This window comes from Hylaeus volcanicus, chromosome 5, assembly GCF_026283585.1.
Source record: "Hylaeus volcanicus isolate JK05 chromosome 5, UHH_iyHylVolc1.0_haploid, whole genome shotgun sequence".
Classification (NCBI taxonomy): domain Eukaryota; kingdom Metazoa; phylum Arthropoda; class Insecta; order Hymenoptera; family Colletidae; genus Hylaeus; species Hylaeus volcanicus.
The window spans coordinates 5,522,792-5,546,366 of NC_071980.1; the positions used below are offsets into that span (position 1 = coordinate 5,522,792).

Genomic DNA, 23,575 nt, shown 5'->3' on the forward strand with positions numbered 1-23,575 from the left:
TTAAATTTCTAAAATCTTTAACACGTTGCCTGCCAGATTAATAATTATGAAAATGGCTACGTGGGTAAAATTTTATTTTTATACCATTAGATATTATAGAATGTAACATCTGCAGTAGTACTTATTTTTAGAACCATCCCTAATTTTATCAGTCCTACCTAGATTCAGTTTCTTTAACGTCTCACCTTCACAGTTTATTTATTTATTTGCTTGGTGAAAATTCTTGTCACCCATACGTGGGTGACGCGGCGCTCGATATGTTAAATGAAAATGATTAATATTTAATTATACATTTTGTCTTGATATCTCAAGTTTATTAAACAACAACAATTTCTTTACCAAGCTTTATCAAGTTACGGTCCCTACAAGTCATTTACCAGTTGGTATAGATTGAAATATCGCTATAATCCGAAGATTGAGCTAGAAGTATGATTGAGTCCACTTATCTGAACGAGAACTAAGTTTATTTTATTAAGTTTATTACTATAGATGAAGTTCTACTTGTACTTTGGTATTCAAGTGCTATCGGAACACTGGAGTATCCAAATACTATTCCAGTACTTGAATACTCTTCGGAATACTTGAATACACAGGCTTCGTACCTGTAACGCGTCGCTGGCATTGTCCCTCGCGAGTGAAACGCATGCGACTCGGAACAATTCGAGGTTGCCTCCTCGGATTCGAGCACTAATTAACCCATTTTCATCGAGATCACCGATTCAGATTACCCGCGAGACATAAATTGCAATTGTTAACCAACAACAACGCGAAGATACGGATCACGTGTGCGACGACAACCTCTTTTCTAATCTTGCGACATCGCTATTTAGGAAACCGTGTATCGTAACATTATATACGGCACAATTTTACAATATTACTTTCCATACTTGTCGCTTCGACTTCGATTACACTTTCTTTCTCGATTGCGAGCGTAACGGAAAGTAATTTGCCTTTTAATCTCTTTTCCTCGTGTTGTGTCTCCGGGTGAGTGGACCGATAATAGATTTTAATTACTCATGTAAAATGAGAAATTATCGCTGTTAGACAACCGTGACGTCGGTTTCGAATGAGTTTACATCAGTCGTATGATAACCTAAGGTATGTTTCATAACCCGTGCGATAATCCAGACCAGGGGTCGGTAAATATTTCCGGAGGATGAATAATAACAATTTTAAACTTCACAGGGCACAAGGTAATCACGGAGAAATTATCTACAGAGTGTCCCGTTAAGTTCCTACCTGTTTCAGCGAAATGATTCTAATTCTATCGAGTATCGTGTATACTGACACAATAATAATCATACTTACTTTCATTACGATACGATCTAATAAAGTATGCAACTACATTTATATATTCTCATGTATATTGACTATTCAAATACCCCTCGAATACTTGTCTAATCAAAATCAAATTCAAATACTCATCCGATACTCTTTAAGCTATTCTTCGAGATGTCGATCGTCTTTCCTGTAAATATCTAGACTCGAAGATATAAACAAACTCGCCAACGTTGACGTGTGCTAAGTACCTTCCTTTAAAACGAATAGCTAGAAACAGGCAAACTGGAAGCAGGCCTTTATTACGATCATTTACATACTTTCTATACGAAAGGCAACAGAAAAAAATTGTATACCTCGAGAATTTCATAACAGAACCTAAGAAACCAACGTCTCGTTTACAGGGACGCCCGTGACTGTATTTTGGTTTGAAAAATCGATTTCCGATAATCGATACGATATTCTGCATAGCGTGCGATCAGGCATTTAGACGCGGAGCGTCCGAGAAGGCGCAGGTGTGGCTACTTTTTTCGGACGCTGTACGTCTATTCTCGTCTAGCAGGTATCACTGCTTTCCCCACTTACGACAGTTCGCTATCTATTATTCGACAACGACGCCGCATGACCGTGCGGCATGATTGAACCGCGATCGTACGCGATCCCTTCAGTCCCTCGCGACGAGGCGATGCGAAGACAAACAGTGAATAGTAAAACGGGGAACGCGGCACACTCGATCGCGCGTGCACTCGTCGTTTCGGACGAAGTCGAGGTGAATTCACGCCGACGCTCCAACTTGGACAATTAGGAGCAGAACGCGCCGGGAGTATAAATAGCGAGTGCCCGACGAACCAGGGGATGCATCTTGCGAGGGAAAGAGGGAGATAAACGAAGAACGGATCTCTATCTTATTGTTAGAGTGCGTGCAAGTCGACGCGCTCGATTACAATCGTGGAATAACACCGAAGATAAACTCCCGAGTAGCCGAATTGATTATTAGGCGCGAGATAAAGAAACTTGGGTTCGTTAAACCCGTTCGAGAAATTTCTGCTCGAGTATCTATTCGATAAATTGTTACTAGTTCCATGTGAGACGTGATTCGTGTAGAAGGTTGAATAGTTGGACCACTCGAGAACAGTTTCTTGAATCGTAACTTTTCAAGTAAAAGAATCTGATAATCCGCGGTCTAATCATTAAAAATACTTTCTATTTCTTCGTCAGGTGTATCAGAATTCCAAAGAGCGTTCAAAGTGGTTCGCTTTAAGTAACCTTTCAATCAAAATTCGAATGTCTAGCGTATATTTTTACTTGATACGTAGAGTCATCGATAAATTCCCCTTATCAAAACTGATTTTTTCAAAAGAGTTTTCCGAAATAGGCATCATGATTTATTTTATAATACGACTCGAATCCTCTTTGGAAAACTCTGTATACCAATATTAATAAGTCGTAAATACTTAATATCAGCAATTTATAAACTGAAAATCGCTCACACAGACTGGGGAAGCAATTAAACGATTAAGCGTCGAAGACGGTGGCGTACCGATTTGAATTTCCCGCCGGGCGAAGCGCCAATCGACGAGCACCGTGTTCTTGGGTGCGTAACCCGCCAATCGTCCGTGATGCTGCACACGAGGACCCTCGCTGTCGCTGCAGCATCGCCGCTAATCGTCGAAAATGTATTGCCGTCGTTGCTGTTCCGTGTTTCGGGAAAACGTTCATCGCGTTTCGCGAGTGAACGTTCCCTCCATCATATCAAGATATCACGGGAGGTCATGCTCGAGAATTACAAGAAGGTCCTCGAGAAGTACAAGTGTAAGTACGAGCACTGGCTGCGGCCATTTTGTCGTCGTTCCTCTCTCGCACACACTGAACGATTGGCGTTCCGTCTTGTTTCCACGCGCGCAGCGCCTCGCGCATGCGCGCACACAGCCTCGACTTCGATATTTCGAATCGAAGATGCGGCTGTTCGAATAAAGTACGGAGAGATGAATATTCAAATTTATCGCGTGATTTTACTTTTTAGATACATGTTTTGTAACTTTATATTGTTTAGCAATGTTTATTTAATAACTATCTCCAATAATGGTATGCTGTATATTCTGCTAGTCAAGTATTCGAATAGTGTTCTACTAATGGAGTATTTAAATAGTATTACGATAATCATGTAACCCTGTATTATTCTAATAATCAAGTTTTCATACAGTGTTCTACTAATAAACTATTTAAATAGTATTACTATAATCGATTAACCCTGTATTATTGTAATTAATCAAGTCCCCGTACAATGTTCTGATACTTAAATGTTCGAATAGTATTCTAACAGTCAATTGGTCGAGTAGCATTCCGAAAGTGAAATATTCGAAGATAAAAAGTTTCGACAAGTTCTGCCAGGCTTATTTCGGATCGATGCAACTAGCGCGAGACCTTGATACATAGCACGTAAATCGCGTGCCGGTGCGGAAATTGTAATTGATATGCCAATGAATACGCTCCCTTCCAGGAAGCGTTCGATTTACGCTTCATCTTAAAGGCGAGATTGCTGGCAAGTAGTCGCGAATGCGTTCACCCGAAAGTATCCGCACGTTTGTCGCCCGAGCGTACGGAATTTTATCACCATTCGCTTTATTTTGGCGAGCGTCCAAAATCTCTGGGCGTAACACAATATGATGGACCATTCCACTCCAAAACGACCATTTCGGGATGGACAGAATATCGGCAATATTAATTATATCGACGGATGAACAATCAAACTTAAGACGATTTAATTTAGAATAAACGAACAATAAATCGTGACAAGGCCACCGGATTTCTGTATGTACCGTTCGGGAGCGAGAAGAATGAATCCGACAACGAGGCATAAATTTCTGATTTATCTGAACATCGTGATATTTGGTTTAGTAACTTCTCCATGCGTGACGTTGACCTCGTTGAATTTTTGGAAAAATGCCTTTCTCTTTTTTTATTTTCAAAAAGAAACTGGGAAAAATTCCAAAACAGTGAAGTGCAGCTCTTATCGCGGATCTGTTGGAACAAAAGGAGGGCACAGACTTATCGTGAATCGAAATAAGAGGAATAATGCCACGCGTTATCCTGGCGCACGTATAGTCCTGATACAAGGCCGCGTGCGGAGTCACGTGCACGTGGATCGTATTCTGCGCTCGCGTTCATCTTGATACGCGATATCTGAGGCTACGCGAAACATTAAACTGAGAGTAGCGCCGGGCCGTTTTTAAATTATACCGCGGCCGATGCATAATGCGATAAGAAAAGTAGAAAACATTAACTACCGTGCAAATAATCGTAACGTCAAGCCTTTTGATGCATGCGCTGTTGATTATTCGCATCCAAACTACGCAGTAGCTTGTACCGTTTGATGTCAAATATTTTGTGGCGTGCGAGATAAATAAATCGTGGAGCCGTGGAACTACGCGGTGTTACGAAAATTGAGTCTTCTTCGAGGATTTATTTTAAGAATGACTTCAAAGGAAACTATTTTCCGTTTATTAATGCTCGAGTACTCAAACATTCGAACACTGAACAATTTTTCTTTTCGTCCCCATTAGGGATTCCATTTTATTAGGGCCTACTGCCCTTCCTCCCAATAGCTCGGGTACCTCGGAATCGCTAGATCCGTGCTGTACCTACGATCAAACATAGCTACAGTTCCTGAAGATTCAATAAGAATATTCGAATACTGAATGCTAAAATATAATTAATTAGTATATAGCCTCAAAAACTTGTCCTCCGTACTCTATACTTCGTACATGATAACAGAACTGGCATATTTAAACCTAAACTAATCCTACTTCAGCTAAGAAGCTCCCTCAAGACGTGAATGCGAAAGGAGTTTTCGCCTGCAACGAACTCGACTTGAAGGAAGTCCAAGTCTATGGATTCGACTACGATTACACTTTGGCCTGTTACAAGCAGTCCATGGACCACTTGCTCTACAATCTTGGCCGAGACATGCTCATCCAAAAGTACAAGGTACGTGCAAGACATCGATCTCGTGGTACACTTAGTATTATACAAGTTTACGTTTTCGTTAAAAACAAATACGTTTGTGTCTATTTTCTCAAGACAAAAAATAAACGAGAAAAACGATACTTTCCCCTAAGAATTCTTTGTTAAATAAAAATTCTCATCGGCCACCCCACGTTTCTGCGAGCTCTGAAAAGGTCCTTTTCTGAATTTTTTCGAGTTGCCAAACTTCTGCCCCCGTAAATCATTGTTCGAAGATGGGTGGAGAGCAAGGGGCGGCGTTCATCGCGAGACGCGTTTATATCGTCGACGAAACGACGGAACGGAAAGTTTCGTGCCGACGTCGTCCCGACGAGACTGTATAATTCGAACGAGCGAACGAAACTTCCCTAACTCGTTTCTGCTCGCGAGTTCGGCTCTCGTCGGGCGGCGTTTTCACGAAAATCAAGCGACAATTACGCCCTGGAACGAGAATTTCAATTGAAACTTGACGCGAAACCCGTTTAATCGGCTGTACAGTACCCCGAGGGAATCGCCAGCCTCAAGTACAAGGAGGATTTCGCCGTTCGTGGCCTCCATTACGACATCGAAAAGGGTCTGCTCCTGAAACTCGACAGCTTCTTGCAAATTCAATTTGGCGCCGTTTACCGCGGTTTGCATCCGTTACCCGACGACGAGGTCCTCAGGCTCTATAAAAACAGGATAATACCGATCGCCTACGTGGAGGCGCCTCATAAACACTCTCACGTAAGCGCGCTCGCTCGAGGGGGAATCCTATTAGTTGCCTTGGGAAATTAATTTGTGTACTTTGAGTGGAATACTGTTATATAATAGTGGGAAATTAATTTTCTACCTTGAGTGGAGTTTTGTTGAATAAGAATGGGTAATTCTGGTTTAACACGTTCCCTTTTTACACGGGTTTTAATTCGGAGTAACGAGGGTACGATATGCGACAAAACATTTCAAAAGAATAATACAAAAATTGTATCGTAACGTTTGCGATTTAATCGTGTGCATGACTGTTTCGACCTTTTTCACGGTTAACATTTTGCATGTACATTGTACATACACGCGAAGGCTGGGACTATTTGTCGAATTTTTCTCTATTCGAATAGTAGATAACAAATATTAGGTTGTCCCAAAAGTTTCTTTCGCTTTATTAATAAGTAATACATGCACAATATTTGATGTTACATTACTGAATTGTGCACGATTCATTTTGCTCCATTACTGTTACAACACGAATATCTATGAAATCGGATTGTCTATTTATATAAACACGACCACATCAAATAATTGAGTGCAACTCGCGAAAGAAACTTTCGGGACAACCTAAAGAATATGAATACTAAAGTAAATTTCAAGTAGTTGACTACTGGAATTCTATTTGAATAGTATTTGAACGTGTACTCGAATGTTCGAATGTTAAATTAATCGAGTAGTTCTAGCCCTAGTTCACACACGTATCCTAAGTTTTGCATTCCCAAACAGAAACTGGAAAAACATGCAACGAATTAAACATCTTCTGTTTGTTTGCATGCGTCGACACGTATGTTTTTCATGATGGATTTTTCCAACGTAAAATATAGAAAGTGAGTACCACCGTTAAATGTATACGTTCGCCTGAGAACGCGTGCATAAAATGAAATTTCAATTCAGGAGGCGCTCCATCGAACGAAAATGGTTCAACTGGCCGATTTATTCTCGGTACCGGAAATGAGCCTACTATGCAACGTCACCGAATACTTTCTTCGAAATCACATCGACTATCACCCCGAAATACTCTTCAGGGACGTTAAGGTAACCGTAAAAGCTTGCGAAATAAAAAAAAAAAAAGAAAACAATTTTCCGAATAACTTTTCTCAAAAATAATTTCAATGATACTCGAGTATTCAAATTTTGAAATAAAGATATTAAAACACCCGAATAGTACTAATAATGACATTCCCTAAAAGAACAAACATTTCTGCTTTTTCATTCAGAACTCGGTGCAAAGTTGTCATCCCATTATGCATGGAATGGTAGTGCAGAACGTGTCGGACTATTTGGAGCAAAACAAAGATTTAAAAAAATTCTTTGATCGGCTTAAGAATGCGAACAAAAAAATGTTTCTGGTAACCAACAGTCCTTTCCACTTTGTGTAAGTATCGGAACTTGGTAGCGCCTAATCGACTACTCAAATATTCGAATAACGTTATTCGAATACTTAAATGTTACTTTACAGCGACACCGGAATGAAATTTTTAGTTGGCGATAATTGGAAAGATTACTTCGACGTAGTGATAGTCCAAGCGAGGAAACCGAAGTTCTTTACCGAAGAGTCGCGTCCATTGCGAATTTATGACGAAGTAAATAGAACCCAGTTGTGGGATCGTGTGACCAAGCTTGAAAAGGGCGTTATATATCTCGAAGTAAGTGCGGTCGTTTTCATCCTGAAACAAAAGAAAATAATTGTTTTCATTTTTGCTGAATCTTATACGGTTCTCTTCGAAAGCTATGCATTATTAATGATAATAATTCCAAACACAGGGCACGGTGAAACAGTTGCAAGATATGACCGGTTGGCAAGGTCATCAAGTATTATATTTCGGCGATCATCCCTACAGCGATTTGGCTGACGTGACATTGGAACATGGTTGGCGAACTGGGGCCATAATTAAAGAATTGACGGTAAATATACAGCGTCTGATACATTGCACTTTGAATAAAAGGATTTAGTAGTCTTGGTGGAGATCAATACATGTCAAATCTACTTCTTAAATTTGCTGCGTATATTAACTTCACTTGTTGGCATTGTAGCACGAAATAAACACACTGAACGATCCGAAGTTCAAGGAAAACGCGAACTGGTTGCAAATGTTGACTGGACTGATCGAGGAGCACCAAGACTTCGAAGGGCCGGACGTACAAGAGGTACTCGACGAATGGATCAGCGAAAGAGACCAATTACGTAACGAGATAAAACGTGTATTCAATAAACAATTCGGCTCCGTGTTTCGAACGTATCATAATCCCACGTACTTTTCGAGGAGACTGTTTAGGTTCGCCGATATTTACATGAGCTCGATCACAAACCTGTTGGAATACTCGACGACTCACACGTTCTATCCGCGAAGAGGCGTCATGCCGCACGAGTACACAAGTTATTTCGTCTAATGTACAGAATCTATTCTTAGACTCGCGACTAGATGTATTTGCCATGTTTTTTTTTTTTCCAAACTTGCCAAGAAGCTTATAGAGCAACGAATCAAAAAATATGCCGCAATCGAATAACCCGTAGAAATATGTTAAACAGTTTACGAATTTAGAATATTTAAAACGCATTTTCGTTCGATGTAAATAAAAGAGAATGTCAGACTGCTTAAATCGATGACGAAAGATGGAGAGCAAGTGACCATAAATTTGTTAGATCGTTGAAATGTATTTTACGCAACGCATAATCATTTAGCGAAATCAATATACTCAGAAGTACCGCTGCGCGTATCTTGTCGATGGAATTTCATTTGTTACATTGTATTGTATATACAAACGTTCCGGAGAATACGAAAAAAAAGTTCTAACGCGAAGGTCTCGATAGTACAAAAATGTATGCAAGTTTCACGAGACAATAAAAAGGTAAAATAACGAAACGAGACAATTAACCTTTTGGCTGCTGCATGTTATTTGGCAATTTTAGGTGATTCGATGCAATCGTTATTTGTTCCAAAGAAAAACATTTACTTTAAACGTTTATGAACGTTGATTTATGAACGTAGAGTTATGCTATCAACACAAAGGTGACCAAAGGTATCGGATCCAAGTGGTCAACACATAATTCAATAAAATATTTATGTATCAGAAAAAAAGATAGTTTTTGTGCGAACAAAGAAAGAAAATTATTTTCCGAACAATATTTCCCGCGGCAGTCAAAGTATTAATAGAACGACAAAGGAAGTTCGGCACTCGTTGAACGCTTAATATGGTTGTATTTTGTATATTTTATTCCTCGTGGCAATGAGATATACGTATAGTTTATTCAGGTACAAAAATTATCGTGTAAGTGTTAAAACTGAAAACCTATTATCAAAGCGTATATGTGTATATCATAGATAAGATATCGCAAAGTGGACGTATAAAACTTATTCTATGATATCCTTACGATAAAGTACAATTTAGACTAAATAGGATACAGAAGTTTAAGTTAGTAGGGGTTGTTCCTAATAACTGTGATTATATTTCTATCGAGCATATTTTCTTTCCTAATAGAACGTCGTGTTACCGCACAGTTAAAAAGCATGTATGTACGTTGAATGCAATTATAACGAACTTACTTGCACGGAAACAATTGTATGTAATTTTTCTTTTTTTTTTTCTAATCGCAATAGCGCAATTTACATTCTTTTGCCGTCTTTCGTGAATACAATGCTTACATAAATGTGTTCAAAATGTACATAAATATAATCGTAATAGCAAGTAAGATCAATAAATCTATACAAAACTATTACTGTATATACAATATTTCTAGCTGCACCGACTTCAACTTGATTTCGATTAACTTTACTAAACTCCTCGATTAAATATTTTTATTTTAACTACACTGCTTTATTAAGCGTTTTATTCAACTTGTTTTATATTAGGGATTTCAATATCTTTTTCTTCCTAGCATTTTCCTGAGAAGAAATTAAACTTTACATTTCTATATTAACATTTTATCCAGCAATACTTGAATCAATGGGGTGAACAAGTATCAGAGAACATAAAAGAAAATAAAAGAAAATATAATAATTTATTTCTTTGAAAATCATAGACTGTTGTGCAATAAAAATATGAAGCTAAATTAATTCTAGAGATGAATATGGAATCTTAGAATCTTATATTATGCATGAAATAACTTTATATTTCTTGGTTTTAGCACAAATAAATTGTCGATATTTTATAACACGGTAACGCTTTTCAGTATACTCATCTGCAAACGAGTACACGAATAATTAACAAAGAAATTAACAGGTACAGGAACAGAATTACTATTTGGAAGAAAGTCTTGATGTCCCTAGATCGATGTACGTTAAGAAAATTTATAAAATATAACGAATGTTGAAGAGCGCTATGTACACCCTTCGCGTACTTTATTATAAAAATTCTCGCACATTTTTTATGCAAATGATACGAGTGTGTTTGTATAAATTATTCAAATATATTTAAACAGATATCAGAGATACAGTATTTACATAAAGTTCTTCTCGCACTCATGCAAGTACAACACGCACACAGCACTGTCCTACGTAACTTTGTATTAATGTCACATAACTGCCACTGCATTCTATACTACGCTATTCACACTTTAAACAAGTGCACTCGATTACTGTATTACCGAAAATGACTTTTCTAGTGTACATTCGATGCAATCATCGTACAGTATCAAGCTAAACTCAACGATCCACAGCCTGCCGTAACACTCGGATGGCAGTGTCGCCGCCGTATATTCTATGGCATTAATTAATTGCGATTCTAATCACTTTTATTTCAGATGAGCCGTCCATTATATGTGATGTGAGTTCAAGTTTTTTTTTTTTTTTTAAATCAAAGAGGAAGGATTTCTTTATTATATCACTTCAATCCATGTCCAGTTCTTACACAGAACCAACATAGCATTCATTATGAAAATGATTTATGTCCAGTTGTAATAATAGAAGAAATATTTTACTACCAGTCGCTAAAAGCATACGAGGCAATTGGCATTTATCAAACTTTTTATATCATGAAGCAGAGGGTATACATGGGTTCGCCACAGTCATAATACACGGCTCATTTATAGAGGGTACGAAATTGATTAGTAAAAAATCTTCATCTAACTGACAACTGATCAGCGTAGTTATACATATACGAGGAATAAAATATATTGTTCAGTAAATCAATTGCCTCGAAATTATTATAATTTACTATGGCGATAGTATGAAATTATTCGTAGATATTATTTATAGGTTAACTTTCAATAATTATATCAACGAACCAATGATTCAGAAACAAACCGAAGATCGAAACGCTTAACATAAAGATGAACCATACTCGTATAGTTATTTGTTTACCTATTTGTTATTTGAAAATGCCGCGAATATCATCACCGTGTGTGACTAATTATTGGTCAGCTATCCAACTTACCGAGTGATTGACATTTTCCGCGTACAGTCTTCCGGTTCAATGCATATGCAAGACGTATGACTACCGTCGAGGTAGATTAGCGAAATTAAACTTCAGCTAAGATTGAAATGGTTATGTCGCGTATAAAGTGACAATATGATAATTTAGAAATTTTACTTGGGCTAGTACCGTGAGATCAAAAAGGTGACTAATTGAAGTGGAACTTAAATTGGAAGGGAGAACCATGGAAGTGATGGAATTCTTGGAAGGGATTGAAACCTTGTTGATGTTTCCCTGATTCTGGATCTAACGGATCTTCTCCTTGGTCGAATTTCGCTCTTTTCTCATCGTCGGTCAATACTTCTTTGGCCGCTGCGATATCAATAAACCTTTTCTCCGCTCGTTTCTTTTCCTCCCCTTCCTGAAAGTTGTCAGGGTGCCACTTTTGTGCAGCTTTTCTATATGCTTTAATAATATCCCGTTTCGATGCTGTCCTCGACACACCCAAAATTTTGTAATAATCCCGCGATTCCGAGAGCTTTTGGCGTTGTTGAGCTTTATGAAGACCCTGCTTCGCCCTTTGTAGACTCGGGTTAATTTCTAAAGCTTCTTTGAAATCCCTTATTGCTGTTTGGACAAAGAATGGTTAAGGAACTAAATTGTAACACCAATGAAAAATTTTTGCGCTACACAAATGTTACCTACCATCGTCAAACATCTCGGCGGCGAGATACGCCTCCGCGCTGTCGCAATACACTCCAGGTTCTTTTCGCATTTTCAAAGCTTCTTGGCAATTCTGAATTGCCTTAGTCGAATCCGAATTGCCAGTATAGCACTTACAGAGAAGTTGATGAGCGAGAAAACGTACATTTGCTATACTTGGTTCGAGCTTAAATACAGCCTGAGCAGAAACTATGCATCCATCGTAATCTCTCGTATCTTCGGACGTTTCCGCGTCTGCTAATAACTTCGCTATTTTCTTTATTTTTTTATAAAATGAAAAGCACTTTGAGTGTTCCGGATCGAGTTTCAAACATTCTCGAATTTCCCTAAACAAGTACAATACTAATGAATATATGGATGGCTGACAGTTCATTCTTTAAATAAATAAATTTTGATTCCCAGTATTAATTATATATTCAGCAGTATGAGGCAAAAATATATTTGAAAAGATAAAATGATTGCTACTACTCACTTCAATGATTCTTCTACTTGTCCAAGACGATAATGCAGTGTAGCTAATTTCAAAAATCCCTCAGTGTTATCAGACTGTAACTTAGTTGTAGACCGGACATCAGAAATAGCACTGATGAAATCCTCGAGTGCTTCATGGCATTCAGCTCTAAGTTCCCTAAGTTTAACAGACCATGGACATACTTCGATGACTGTGGAAAGAGTGTGCATTGCAGACATGTAGTCACCATTTCCCATTAAATTTTCTGCAACTGCCAGAGCTTGCTGTGCAGGTTCTATTTTATATAAAGCATTTAAAGCATCTGTATTGTGTGGTTCTACTGCCAACTGTAACAAATCAATACCAAACATTTGTAGTATAATAGAACTATGTAATGTTTGGAATATATAACTTTCCAAAATAGAATTTTGTATACAATTACAAATATTCATACTTCCATATGATATAAAATTATACCTACCACATCATGAAAATCTGCTTCAGCTTTATCAAATTGAGCCTGTTTAAGCAACACATTACCCCTCTGCAGTCTTGCAGATGTAAAATCTGGCTTTAATACCAAAACTTTATCAAGATCCAGGAGTGCAAATTTTGCTTTACCTAGTGCTAAGTATACTGTGCCTCTCTTATAATATGTCAGATAATTATTGGGGTCTCCCTCTGCAATGAAATTTAACAGTTCTGACTCTTTGTAAATCTACTATAGAAATAAATTAATAAAACCACGTAAAAACAATTAATTGTAAAACATACCGACAGCTGCATGGTAATGTGATAAAGCATCTTGCAGCTGACCCTTAGCTAGAAATTCTTTACCTAATTCCAAATGCCTGTCAATCTCTAATTGAGTAACACTCCCAACCACTGAAACACGAGCTTATTAGAAATTGTACCCTAAAATAGTTGTATTAAAGATGCTAAAGGTTAGGATTATATACCATCTAAAGACAGATCCAATAATACCAATAACAAGCCACAATGATACATGACTAAATAAAAAATTGAGCCACGGCAATACAGACTTCGTAAATAAGAAAATAGGATTCGTTAGCTTCACAAGCTTCAACTCAACCACCAGATAACACAAAACTATTCAGCCACGGCGCCATTGCGATCGTGGTCTTACACGATTGGTCCAAGTTGGTTCAACAGAATTGGTCTCCCACCATTGGGCACATTTATTATCTGATAATATGATACCACCAGTGGCACCATCGGTGGCAAAACACCCAAGTTTGTAGTGAAAATAGTTCCCACCATCTCTATAGAGATGACGCCATCAATACATTTTAATCAATCTTTCTTTATTTTTCATAAATGCATGATTAATAAGATTCTTTGCTTCATAACGCTACAATATATTAGTTAATATGTAAAATTTATCATTTTTATGAATAGTTCTTTAATAAAACAATAATTATCGACGGTTTAGTTAGTGGCGAAATCTAGCAACAACAGTTAGAACTATTTTTACTACAAACTTGGGCATTTTCCCACCGATGACGCTACTAGTATTAAACCACTACCAATACCAAGCTCAGTGTTGATACAAACTTTCAAAGTATGTATCTTGTATGTATCGTATCAAATCTATAAAAGACTGAAAATCGCAACAAAATCCGTCAAGTAGTTCTACAGATTAGCTCGAACAAATAGACAGACGCCTACCAGGAACTTTATTTTATACTATGTAAAGTATGCCGTTATAGAGAACATAAAACAAATTAATTTGCCAGCTGGCAATGTCATAGTATCGATATCTTTTGTATAATGTCAAAGCTTCACTTGCGAAGGTTATTAAACGACTATAAAATTGTAAAGAGTCGCGTGTAATAAAATTGTTGAAAATTCATATGTTCTCAGACATGATTCTTGCTTTCTGAAAAGCATAAGATCTACCTATTGCAGTACGTTATTCAACCATTCAAAATAAATCATCGCATAATCTTTTTCCCTTGTTTATTAGATGGTTCGTTTTATAGAATTCTCCTGTCATTTTGCATAATACTATAAATAAACGTATGAATCACAAAATGAATGAACATTTAAATAATATACGTGATCCATCGTTCTTATGAGGTATTTTTAACAACCGACACTCTACATCATTCTTCACAAGAACACACGTGTTTGGCTTTACCTAAGCACAAGATGCACATGCGCTCATTTCCGCAATGGAACCGACACTTATTGCTAATGAATGACAAAAGTGTATGCACGTTAAATATATATATAGAGATAGATATACATATATGTATGCATCATACACTTTATAAGGTTAAGTTGACATTCCTCGTTTAAATTTCAGACACTTTATTTTTATTTATTCATTCAATAGCCGTACGACGTACAGTTGTTTGCAGATATTTTTTATCCTACTTCTCGTATTTTTCTCGGTTCACCTAATGTAGCGTGTAAATGTGCAATTACTAATAAGAGACCGACAGAATGGTACGTTCACCGTTCCGATTCTTTAACTCTTTCTTCAAACTTTTCTTTTCTTTTTTTTTTCTCTGTTGCCATTTGCTCACCATATTACAGTGAAATAGACATATAGCGGTATCATTTAAAGTTACAATTTAATGATACGGAGGAGTATCATTGGCTGTGGAAAAAAATTTAACACAGCCATCGAGACTCGCTGTTCGGAAGCGCAACAATATTGCTACATACTTCCTTTACATATTTGTTTTTTTTTTCAACGGTGCGCCTTGCCTGTGTTTTCGACTCGAGAAGCGACGCGTTCCCGATTTAAATAATATTCGTTAAAGTTAGAAGAAATCTTTTTTTTTTTTCTTTTGCCATCCCACCTCATTTCGCCTACAAAATTTTGTTTCAACCTACGCGTGTGCTCTTACTTTCACCCATTACGCATTGCCTTCGCTCGCGCTCGTTTGTATCTTTTTTTTTCTTCTTCTGAGTATTAGTTCGATTTTTTTACCGTTTTCCACTTCAACAGAATACCTGCTCGATGTAGACACACTCGCACACAATAAGCGCCACGCAAAATTTCGCTTTTCCGTTTTGCGAAAAAGAGCAAAATCGAACGAACGCAAATTGCAACAAACGTAGCGGTTCACTCGAAGTTCGTCGAAGATGCGTAACATATGTATAGAACAAAGATAAAAAGTAAACTATTACCTACAGCACGCGACGACAACAAAATCGTGTTCGGCGACGCTTTCAACGTGCTCCGATTTTCTTTTTTTTTTTGCTTTTGTTTTATCCCGTTGCGCTTACACGATTATTGGCTTACAATATGTTTCTATCTTGTGTGTATTGTGTGCTTTCGTAAATTGCGCATTCTTTTTTCGTAGTAATGATTGCAGTCACAGTCAAACATCATTTTTTGTTTTTCTCATTTTTTACACAATATGTAATACACGTTTTACTATTCGTAGCCCCTCTCGCTCCAGTTTCTTTCGCACTACAATATTGATCTTTGTCTAATCGTTCCACTCTGCGTAGATCCGTAAATGTTTCATTTGTTTTTTTTTTTCCTAAGGCTGCTCGTCCGATATACAATAGAGGACCAAACATAACGTTAAAAAGGTACTCGTACAGTACAAGTATACGACTGTCCCTTCTGATAGAACAGAACAAAAAATAAATACTTAACACGTTAATAAATAGTCTTGTTTATTATACCATCCTCCTATTTCCTCTAAAGGTGCTAATACGTTCTAAATCATAATGCCGTACTTGAATTTGTACGTGTACCGGTTTACGAAACGGTGGACATCTGACTATCGCACAAATATATTTATCAATCGTCGTTACATTTTTTCATTTCTTTTTCTTTCATATGAAATGTATGTGATAGCTGAATCGTGATTCGTTCGTAATATGGAAAACGAAGAAAAAAAAAATAATACATGGAATCAATGATACCCGTGACTGCTCGACGACCAACACTGTTACGTATAAAAATATCGTTACAACTAGGAGAGAAACAAGTATAAAAATATTTTTGCGTATAGTTGTCGTTACTTGCATGATTTCTGTCCACCATGTTACTCGTAAATTAACATATTTACTTCCAACTGCACAGGACTAAATAACTTACATCGACGCGTCATATGTATTCGTTGCCTTGGTAGACAATTGGGCAATAGAATCCGGAATTCACTCGATTTTCACGATAGTTATTGGATTTTTCGAATTGATTGATTAATTTTGCCTGATGAAGATGAGAAAATTTAAATTTAACACACATTCGGGATACTAGTGTCCAAAAGTCACCCTATACCTTTTCTTCTTCTATCGCAATATAAAATAATGTAACGCAATACAGCAAAGCCGTTGTACAAAAGCTTGCGCGTACACTGTCATCTACGAAATTGACGTAGACGTTGTATATATTAAAAAAAAAAAAATTGAATAGTAATAGTAATATAGTAGTAAATAAGGATAATAGCAATAGTGGTACTAGTAGTATTACGGCAAGATCTATTTTCCTCTTGGCAGACTGAACGTCCAACTGCATAATTCGTTGCCGTAAATGTTGTACTCTATGAACGGAAAGTGATCTCGATCATCACTCTTCATTGTGGATTCTTGTAATGTTCTTGGCAGGGCCTCCGAGTTGACAAAGGAACTCGACGATAAAAAGAGAATCATATTGAAATTTGAAAACCACACGCGCAACGGTCGGAAGCCAACAATATTTACTCGTAACACTATTTGAAAGTTCTAGTTGAAATAATTATCCCTCTGTTAAGAGGCATTCACACCTTGGTCCACGGTCACACGGCATACGATTCACGCACGCGATTGCACTATAAATCTATTAATATAACAGGTATAAGTATGACATGTCTAAAAATCCTGTCAGTTGTCACGCAAATCGAATTTGTACTTTTTCTCACATAGATTAGGTAAGAATCCGACGTTTGCACAAAAGATATCGACATTCTATAAAGCCCTACCAACATCATCAACCAGTAATGACGCGTTCCGCCGTTTATCGTCTATCATTAATGCGCGTTACATTTTCTTTTCTTTTTTTTTTTTTTTTGTTTAAAGTAGAAACAATGCCCCAAAAACGTGTTTTCAGGACTGTAAGAGCTAGCGTTCAGCCCTCCCCGATCGGACAACAGCCACTTAAGTTCTTGATGTATTTGCTTTAACGACTTAATATTTCCCACTCTCGGCTCAAACAACTGAGCTTTATGCTTTCTTGACATTCAATACCGATTAATTAATACATTCAGCATTTGTATTTCATTTAAATTGTTCATTTTATCAATTCGCATGGAAATTGAATGTCACAAGATCGTTCGATATCACAGTCGTTTCTCAATTATTTTAATGTTTATGTATTTACGAATATTACTTAGTATGTATATATATATTTATATATAGCGTACTGATAAATAGAGTTATAAAATATGAGTGCGCCTTTTGCCTTCTCGTCCCAAAGGGCTTGCTTCCTTGTATATTTTTCCTCATTTCTTCTATCCTTTTTCTCTCGTTTAACATTTCCGGAAAGTTGAGCCAACTAACAGTGCATGTATTATTTTTGTTTGCTTTTTTGTTCTTTTCTTTCGAAGTCCCCACCCCACCCCCCTCTGTAACTGCAACCGTATATTTTTTTGTTTACCCGTGTTTTTTTTTAAGTTTTTATAATGTTAGTTTTCGTTCCAGAGCACTCGCACCCACTACTGCGATTTTAGATTTTTATAACGCACCGTACCATTTTTTTTTTTTTTTTTTTTACAGGACGTCTTCGTTACGTTTAGAAATTCTAATTAGAGTACATTAAAAATTCAGGTACAGCAAATATATATCCGATATACATAGTGACCAATAAATACCGACATAGCGACCAAAAAGTTTGAAATGAAATTTACGTAACCATTCAAATTAAATTAAAGGAAAGCGATAAAGTTAACAGTGTCTAACTTTGAAATGTACATACCGTGAACGGAACCCGACATAAGTATAAACAGCATTTCTAAAAGTAGCCTAAGACGTAGCCTGTGTCCTTTTTTATAGTATCGAAGCTGTCGACTATTGGTAATTTTTATCGTGATTTAATCGATTTAAACCATGATATTGCCGGCGCAACGTCGTCTGTGTCTGGGGACGGCAAAACAACAAAGTACCATTCGTCGCTGGACTATAGTAAATTTAAAACAGGAATCGTCACGAAATCTATGGCGATGGCGATATGGCGTATCCGGGGCGCCTAGTTAAATATATGAATTACATTAAAGAAAAGGAAACTAACAAAATAAAAAAAAAAAAAAAAATTACGCCATTAGTTTAATTGAAACTACACAAGTTACTGGCCATTCAGGCAATAGTAATGAAGCACTTGTGCATTTAAAGCTATATAATTACTTGAATCTAGACGCCACAATTCTCAAAGATACGCCCATCACATTCTCCAAAAATTTAAATAATGAAGCCACAACGAGCTCCATAGTCTCGACAGGAGTTCTAAACAATTTCACTAAGTTTCTTCACCTACTATGTGTTGTATCGTAACGTCCTATCTAGACATTCACGATTTGATTCGTTAGTGATTATACTACTTGTGTTCCTCAACACGCACGGCAACGAAACTTTGGATGGATCTTATTACATCTGTATTTAATGCCTGACAAATCTTTATCATCACTCACCGAGTGCTTTCAAAGCGGGATCATTATCGTCCACGTTATTCCGTTTCGCTTTCGTAGATGTTAATGCTGGAATTGCACTTGGGATTTGCCAACGTTTCGTCGCACACGAATAAAAGTATTTGTGGAATTGAATAAACAGTTTTTTTTTCGTTCGAAAAATTGTAGTGCTCAGGCAGTCAGCGAACGTGATGTGTTTATACGTGATACTGTCTGTCTTTTGTAGTGTATATGTAATACGCGCGCAGATACGTGCGTGTTGTATCCGATGTATGTCGTACGTGTCTTTCTTACATATATTTGAATTTACGTGTACAGTAGTAATAATGGTAAAAGTGGAAATTGAGATGATGGTGATTTACTTCTGCCATGGCTTCTCCCACCAATAATCGGAGCCAACTATGCTGCCGTTGTTAGCAGAATTATTGTGCGGAGGTAATGATGAATTACTATCATTACCTCCGTAATTGCCGTAATTTCCTATAGAAATAAAAGCGATCCATATAATACGTAAGCTTTTACTTTCTTATCAATTCTAAAGAGTTTTAATTGAATTTAAAATAATGAATGATTTAGTTAGTTACCAACTAACCTCCGTAACTGCCTGGTCTGTTGGAGGAACCATTATTACGAGTAGGTCCAGAGCCAGATTGTTGGCGATAATCTCTTGCACCAAATCCGCTAAATCGGCCGCCTTTAGTACTACCACCACCTCCACCAGTTCGTCGGGATCCACCTCCAGAATATCTTACATCACCGCACATTTGGTCCAGCCATGATGGAAGTTCTTGGTTAGCCTCATTAAGCAAAGACACCAAATCGCGCACCAAGTTATGATTTTTACTATTGAAAAATGATGTTGCAAGACCTGTTGTGGGAATAAAATTATCATCACACACATGTAAAATAGAATGGAAATAAAAGAGGAAAAAGAAACAAACCTAAGTTGCCCATACGACCGGTACGACCGATGCGATGGACATATTCTTCTACGTCGCCTGGTAAGTCGAAGTTTATCACGTGTTTCACATGTGGAATATCGAGTCCACGGGCAGCAACGGCAGTCGCGACAAGTATTGGCGTTACACCAGCGCGGAAACGACGTAATGCATCTTCTCGTTCACGCTGACTACGATCACCATGAATACTAGTAACTGGGTAGCCCATTTCAGCCAAATAGTCTTCTAACATGTCTGCACCCTTCTTTGTTTCAACGAACACCAAAGTCAATGACTCGGCAGCTAAAGTATCAATGCGATAAATTATGTTACATCTATACAATACAGCCTGTTAGGATTACACGTATACACTAATTTTTGCAACTTACAAGGATCTCTGGCATTACTAGCTTGAAGAAGGTCAAGCAAATTAGAACGTTTGTCGTGTTCTTCTACCCATACAATTTTCTGAGTAATATTTTCAGATGTAGAACCAACACGGCCCACAGCTAAAAAGATATAGTTACTAAGGAAATCCCTAGCCAATATCTGTATTTCTTTCGGGAAAGTAGCTGAAAACATGAGTGTCTGTCTTTCACCGGTCGGAGGCATTCTATCCTCTTGGACTATACGTCTTATTTGTGGTTCGAAACCCATATCCAACATACGATCAGCTTCATCCAATACTAAATATCTAAAACATACGTTAACGTCGAAACAGTTAACCGTGAGGACCCGCGGAGATAAAGCCCGAATTTAATAAAAATTCACTACATACCGGCAATTATGCAAGCCAATTTTACCACGTCCCAGCATATCTACAAGGCGACCAGGCGTTGCTACAAGAAGATGGCAGCCACGATCTAATTCTCGCATTTGGTCTGCTATGTTTGAACCACCATAAACAACAGCAGGGCGCATACGCGATCTGTACGCAAATTTTCTTGCTTCGTCGTATATCTGAGTAGCAAGCTCTCTTGTAGGTGCTAATACTAAACCCAGTGGATACTGTTTACGCTTGCCAGAAGAAGGGCCAAGCGCTGGCGGTGGAAGTGGCCCGCTTTCATAAATCTGATTCAATATTGGCACTAAAAAGGCCGCTGTTTTACCAGACCCCGTTTGGGCACAGGCCATAACGTCACGACGTCCAATGATAATCGGTATCGCGTATTTTTGTACCGGTGTAGGCTTATCATAACCAGCCAAAGCAATGCTGTTCTTTATTATCTCTGTCAGCTTAACCTCGTTGAACTAAAAAATAAATCAAGTGTAAGCATGCATTATTTTATTAACATAAACTATTTTAATTGGGATGTTATAGAACTTACAGATGTGATGTGTGATGGTATGTTATCTCCAGTAGCCTCGACTGGGATATCCTCATATTTACTAAAATTAATGCCAGTATTCCCAGTACCAAATAGCTCCAACTCCAGACGCTCATCCCTGCTAGTGGGAATTGTCCAGTCAATTTCGGAATTTCTTCTTCCTCCGTCTCTATCCTCCTTCCATCTACCGGCGTTGCCGCCGCCGCTGCCAATTCTATGATCATTCCTATTCTCTGGCCAACGACCTCCTGTTCCTCCTCTAGGCTCTTGCCAACGATCATTACCGGAGCTAACCGGGCGATCACGTTCGCGTTCGCGTTCGGAATTGGAGTATCTATAATCTCTTCCATTTTCTTGATTGCCACTACGCCTGTTGCGTGCACAAAAATTTCCAAAGTTTCCAAAATCGCCATCACGAGAATTTCGTTGCTGTGGCTCTGGCCCTCTATACCCTGAACCTCCTCTATCGCCATCACGATCTCGCTCCCTTTCCCTGTCTCGCACACGGTCGCCTCCTCTATCTCGTTCAGAATATGATCTTGAGTTGGAAGAAGAATGATGTTCTCCGCCAGAAGGCACGTTACCTATAAATAATTGCTGATACAGTTTTTTCTACTATTTCATTATCATCAATATTTCTGGCTAATACAGACAGTATTACCAAGAGGTACTACTGACTCACAAATTCTCTCAGTAGCAATAACCTCTACATCATGAAAACTTAGTATTAAATTGAAAATCATTACAATAATTCTTTCATTTTAAATGTATACATGAACTAAATTCAATGTAAATTCTTACAATTTAATTTTCCACTTTAAAGTCAAGAGTCAATATGCTATAAAAATATAAATATGCATGTCTGATAATAATAAATATAGTAAATCTTAATACTGACACTCACTTCCAGATTTATTTCGTAGGTGTGGTGGTATGTAGCGGCCCCCACTTGGTTGGCGGGAGCCCGACAAGTCCAGACCAGCTAACTGAAATGTAAGACATCTAATTTGTAAAATCACTCCTCCTCATAATTAGTATCATTAACATGTTAACCAATCTGGGCTGGTAATTGATTCATCAAAGATAGGATGTGCAAATATCATGTTAAAATATCATGTTAACTGATTTAAAAATATTACAATTGTAAACTGTTTACACGTAGATAATCATGCTTATTAAATAAAAATTTGGAAACGCGATAAATGTGTAATTTTATGGAATCGATTAAATAGACTGTAAAAAAGAAAGGTGTAAAGTGCGTATAACGCGTATAATTCGACTAAGAATGAGATATCGAGCACGATAAAAAATCAACGTGCGAATGCGTCATGGCACAAGGCATGCTGTTCTCAGAATTGGTTGCCGCCATTACAAAGCTGTACGTCACAAACGAAATCGACGAACGACCCTAGTCTATAATGCTTTTTATGTACGAAAAAATATCGCGAGATTAAACAATTCGGAAAGGGATAGGTTATGAAATTACACCTACGAATGCGTTGCACGTTACACGAATTCACTGATGAGGTCGAACAATAAGATACTCGAATAGAAAGGAAGGAAAGAGAGATGGTGCATCGAAACAACGGTTGTCAGTAATACATGACACTAATACTGTTTCTAGACTTTACCTGCTGCTCTAGACCTGATCCATTCTGGTTGGCTGCATTACTCATATTACTCCGCCTCGGTGCGTATTTTTCGTGGCTCTGCCGCAGAAGCTCTTTAGCTGTTTCTCTCGCCTAGACAATCACCAAGCAAAAAAATTTCAATTGTTCGCTCTTATCCTCTCTCCTTTCGTTCCCTGCTGATCTACGAACGAAACTCGTCGATTAAGTCAAGTTAATTATAATTACAGTTTCTGCCTGTCGCTACTTCGATGCAAAGGAAATTCGAAGACTGGACTACTATGAAAGGCCTCTGGCCACACTTGACGTCGACGCAACAAAAATGGCCGAGCGCCGAAATACTGCTAGCAAGATGGCTGACAGCTTGTTTCCGCCGGATATTGCGAAAACTAACGGAGCACACTCTACTGGGCAATTTCCTAGGCGTTTGTCGTTCCCATTATTCTCGTGTATTAAAATTTCAAATTGTAGATTTGTATCTTAC

The 23,575-nt window shown here is 37.8% G+C and overlaps 3 protein-coding genes across 12 annotated transcripts; 1 reads left to right on the forward strand and 2 right to left on the reverse strand.

Moving 5' to 3' along the window:
- The first annotated feature begins 1,799 nt into the window (after positions 1-1,799).
- LOC128876401 (5'-nucleotidase domain-containing protein 3) lies at positions 1,800-9,739 on the forward strand. Of its 8 annotated transcripts, none has more exons than XM_054122739.1 (9): positions 1,800-1,817; positions 2,773-3,090; positions 5,090-5,265; positions 5,779-6,006; positions 6,919-7,059; positions 7,242-7,399; positions 7,484-7,670; positions 7,789-7,929; positions 8,059-9,739. In XM_054122739.1, the coding sequence occupies exons 2-9, from the start codon at positions 2,898-2,900 to the stop codon at positions 8,413-8,415; spliced, it is 1,581 nt and encodes a 526-aa protein (XP_053978714.1). In that variant the 5' UTR covers positions 1,800-1,817; positions 2,773-2,897; the 3' UTR covers positions 8,416-9,739. The 8 variants fall into 8 exon arrangements, with proteins under 8 accessions (XP_053978714.1, XP_053978712.1, XP_053978708.1 ...); XM_054122737.1 differs by lacking the exon at positions 1,800-1,817 and adding an exon at positions 1,823-1,840; XM_054122733.1 differs by lacking the exon at positions 1,800-1,817 and adding an exon at positions 1,895-2,436.
- Positions 9,740-10,041: 302 nt separating this feature from the next.
- On the reverse strand, positions 10,042-13,705 carry LOC128876403 (dnaJ homolog subfamily C member 3). Its single transcript, XM_054122742.1, has 6 exons — positions 13,510-13,705; positions 13,325-13,435; positions 13,032-13,231; positions 12,572-12,897; positions 12,082-12,425; positions 10,042-12,003 (listed from the first exon to the last, which is right to left on the reverse strand). The coding sequence occupies exons 1-6, from the start codon at positions 13,556-13,558 to the stop codon at positions 11,585-11,587; spliced, it is 1,449 nt and encodes a 482-aa protein (XP_053978717.1). The 5' UTR covers positions 13,559-13,705; the 3' UTR covers positions 10,042-11,584.
- Positions 13,706-14,867: 1,162 nt separating this feature from the next.
- Positions 14,868-23,506, reverse strand: LOC128876397 (ATP-dependent RNA helicase bel). Of its 3 annotated transcripts, XM_054122725.1 has the most exons (9): positions 23,320-23,506; positions 23,095-23,205; positions 22,362-22,449; positions 21,464-22,047; positions 20,914-21,386; positions 20,525-20,829; positions 20,139-20,438; positions 19,790-20,065; positions 14,868-19,677 (listed from the first exon to the last, which is right to left on the reverse strand). In XM_054122725.1, the coding sequence occupies exons 2-9, from the start codon at positions 23,137-23,139 to the stop codon at positions 19,556-19,558; spliced, it is 2,193 nt and encodes a 730-aa protein (XP_053978700.1). In that variant the 5' UTR covers positions 23,140-23,205; positions 23,320-23,506; the 3' UTR covers positions 14,868-19,555. The 3 variants fall into 3 exon arrangements, with proteins under 3 accessions (XP_053978700.1, XP_053978699.1, XP_053978701.1); XM_054122724.1 differs by having other exon boundaries at positions 23,095-23,506; XM_054122726.1 differs by having other exon boundaries at positions 22,368-22,449; positions 23,095-23,499.
- Between the last annotated feature and the right edge of the window lie 69 nt (positions 23,507-23,575).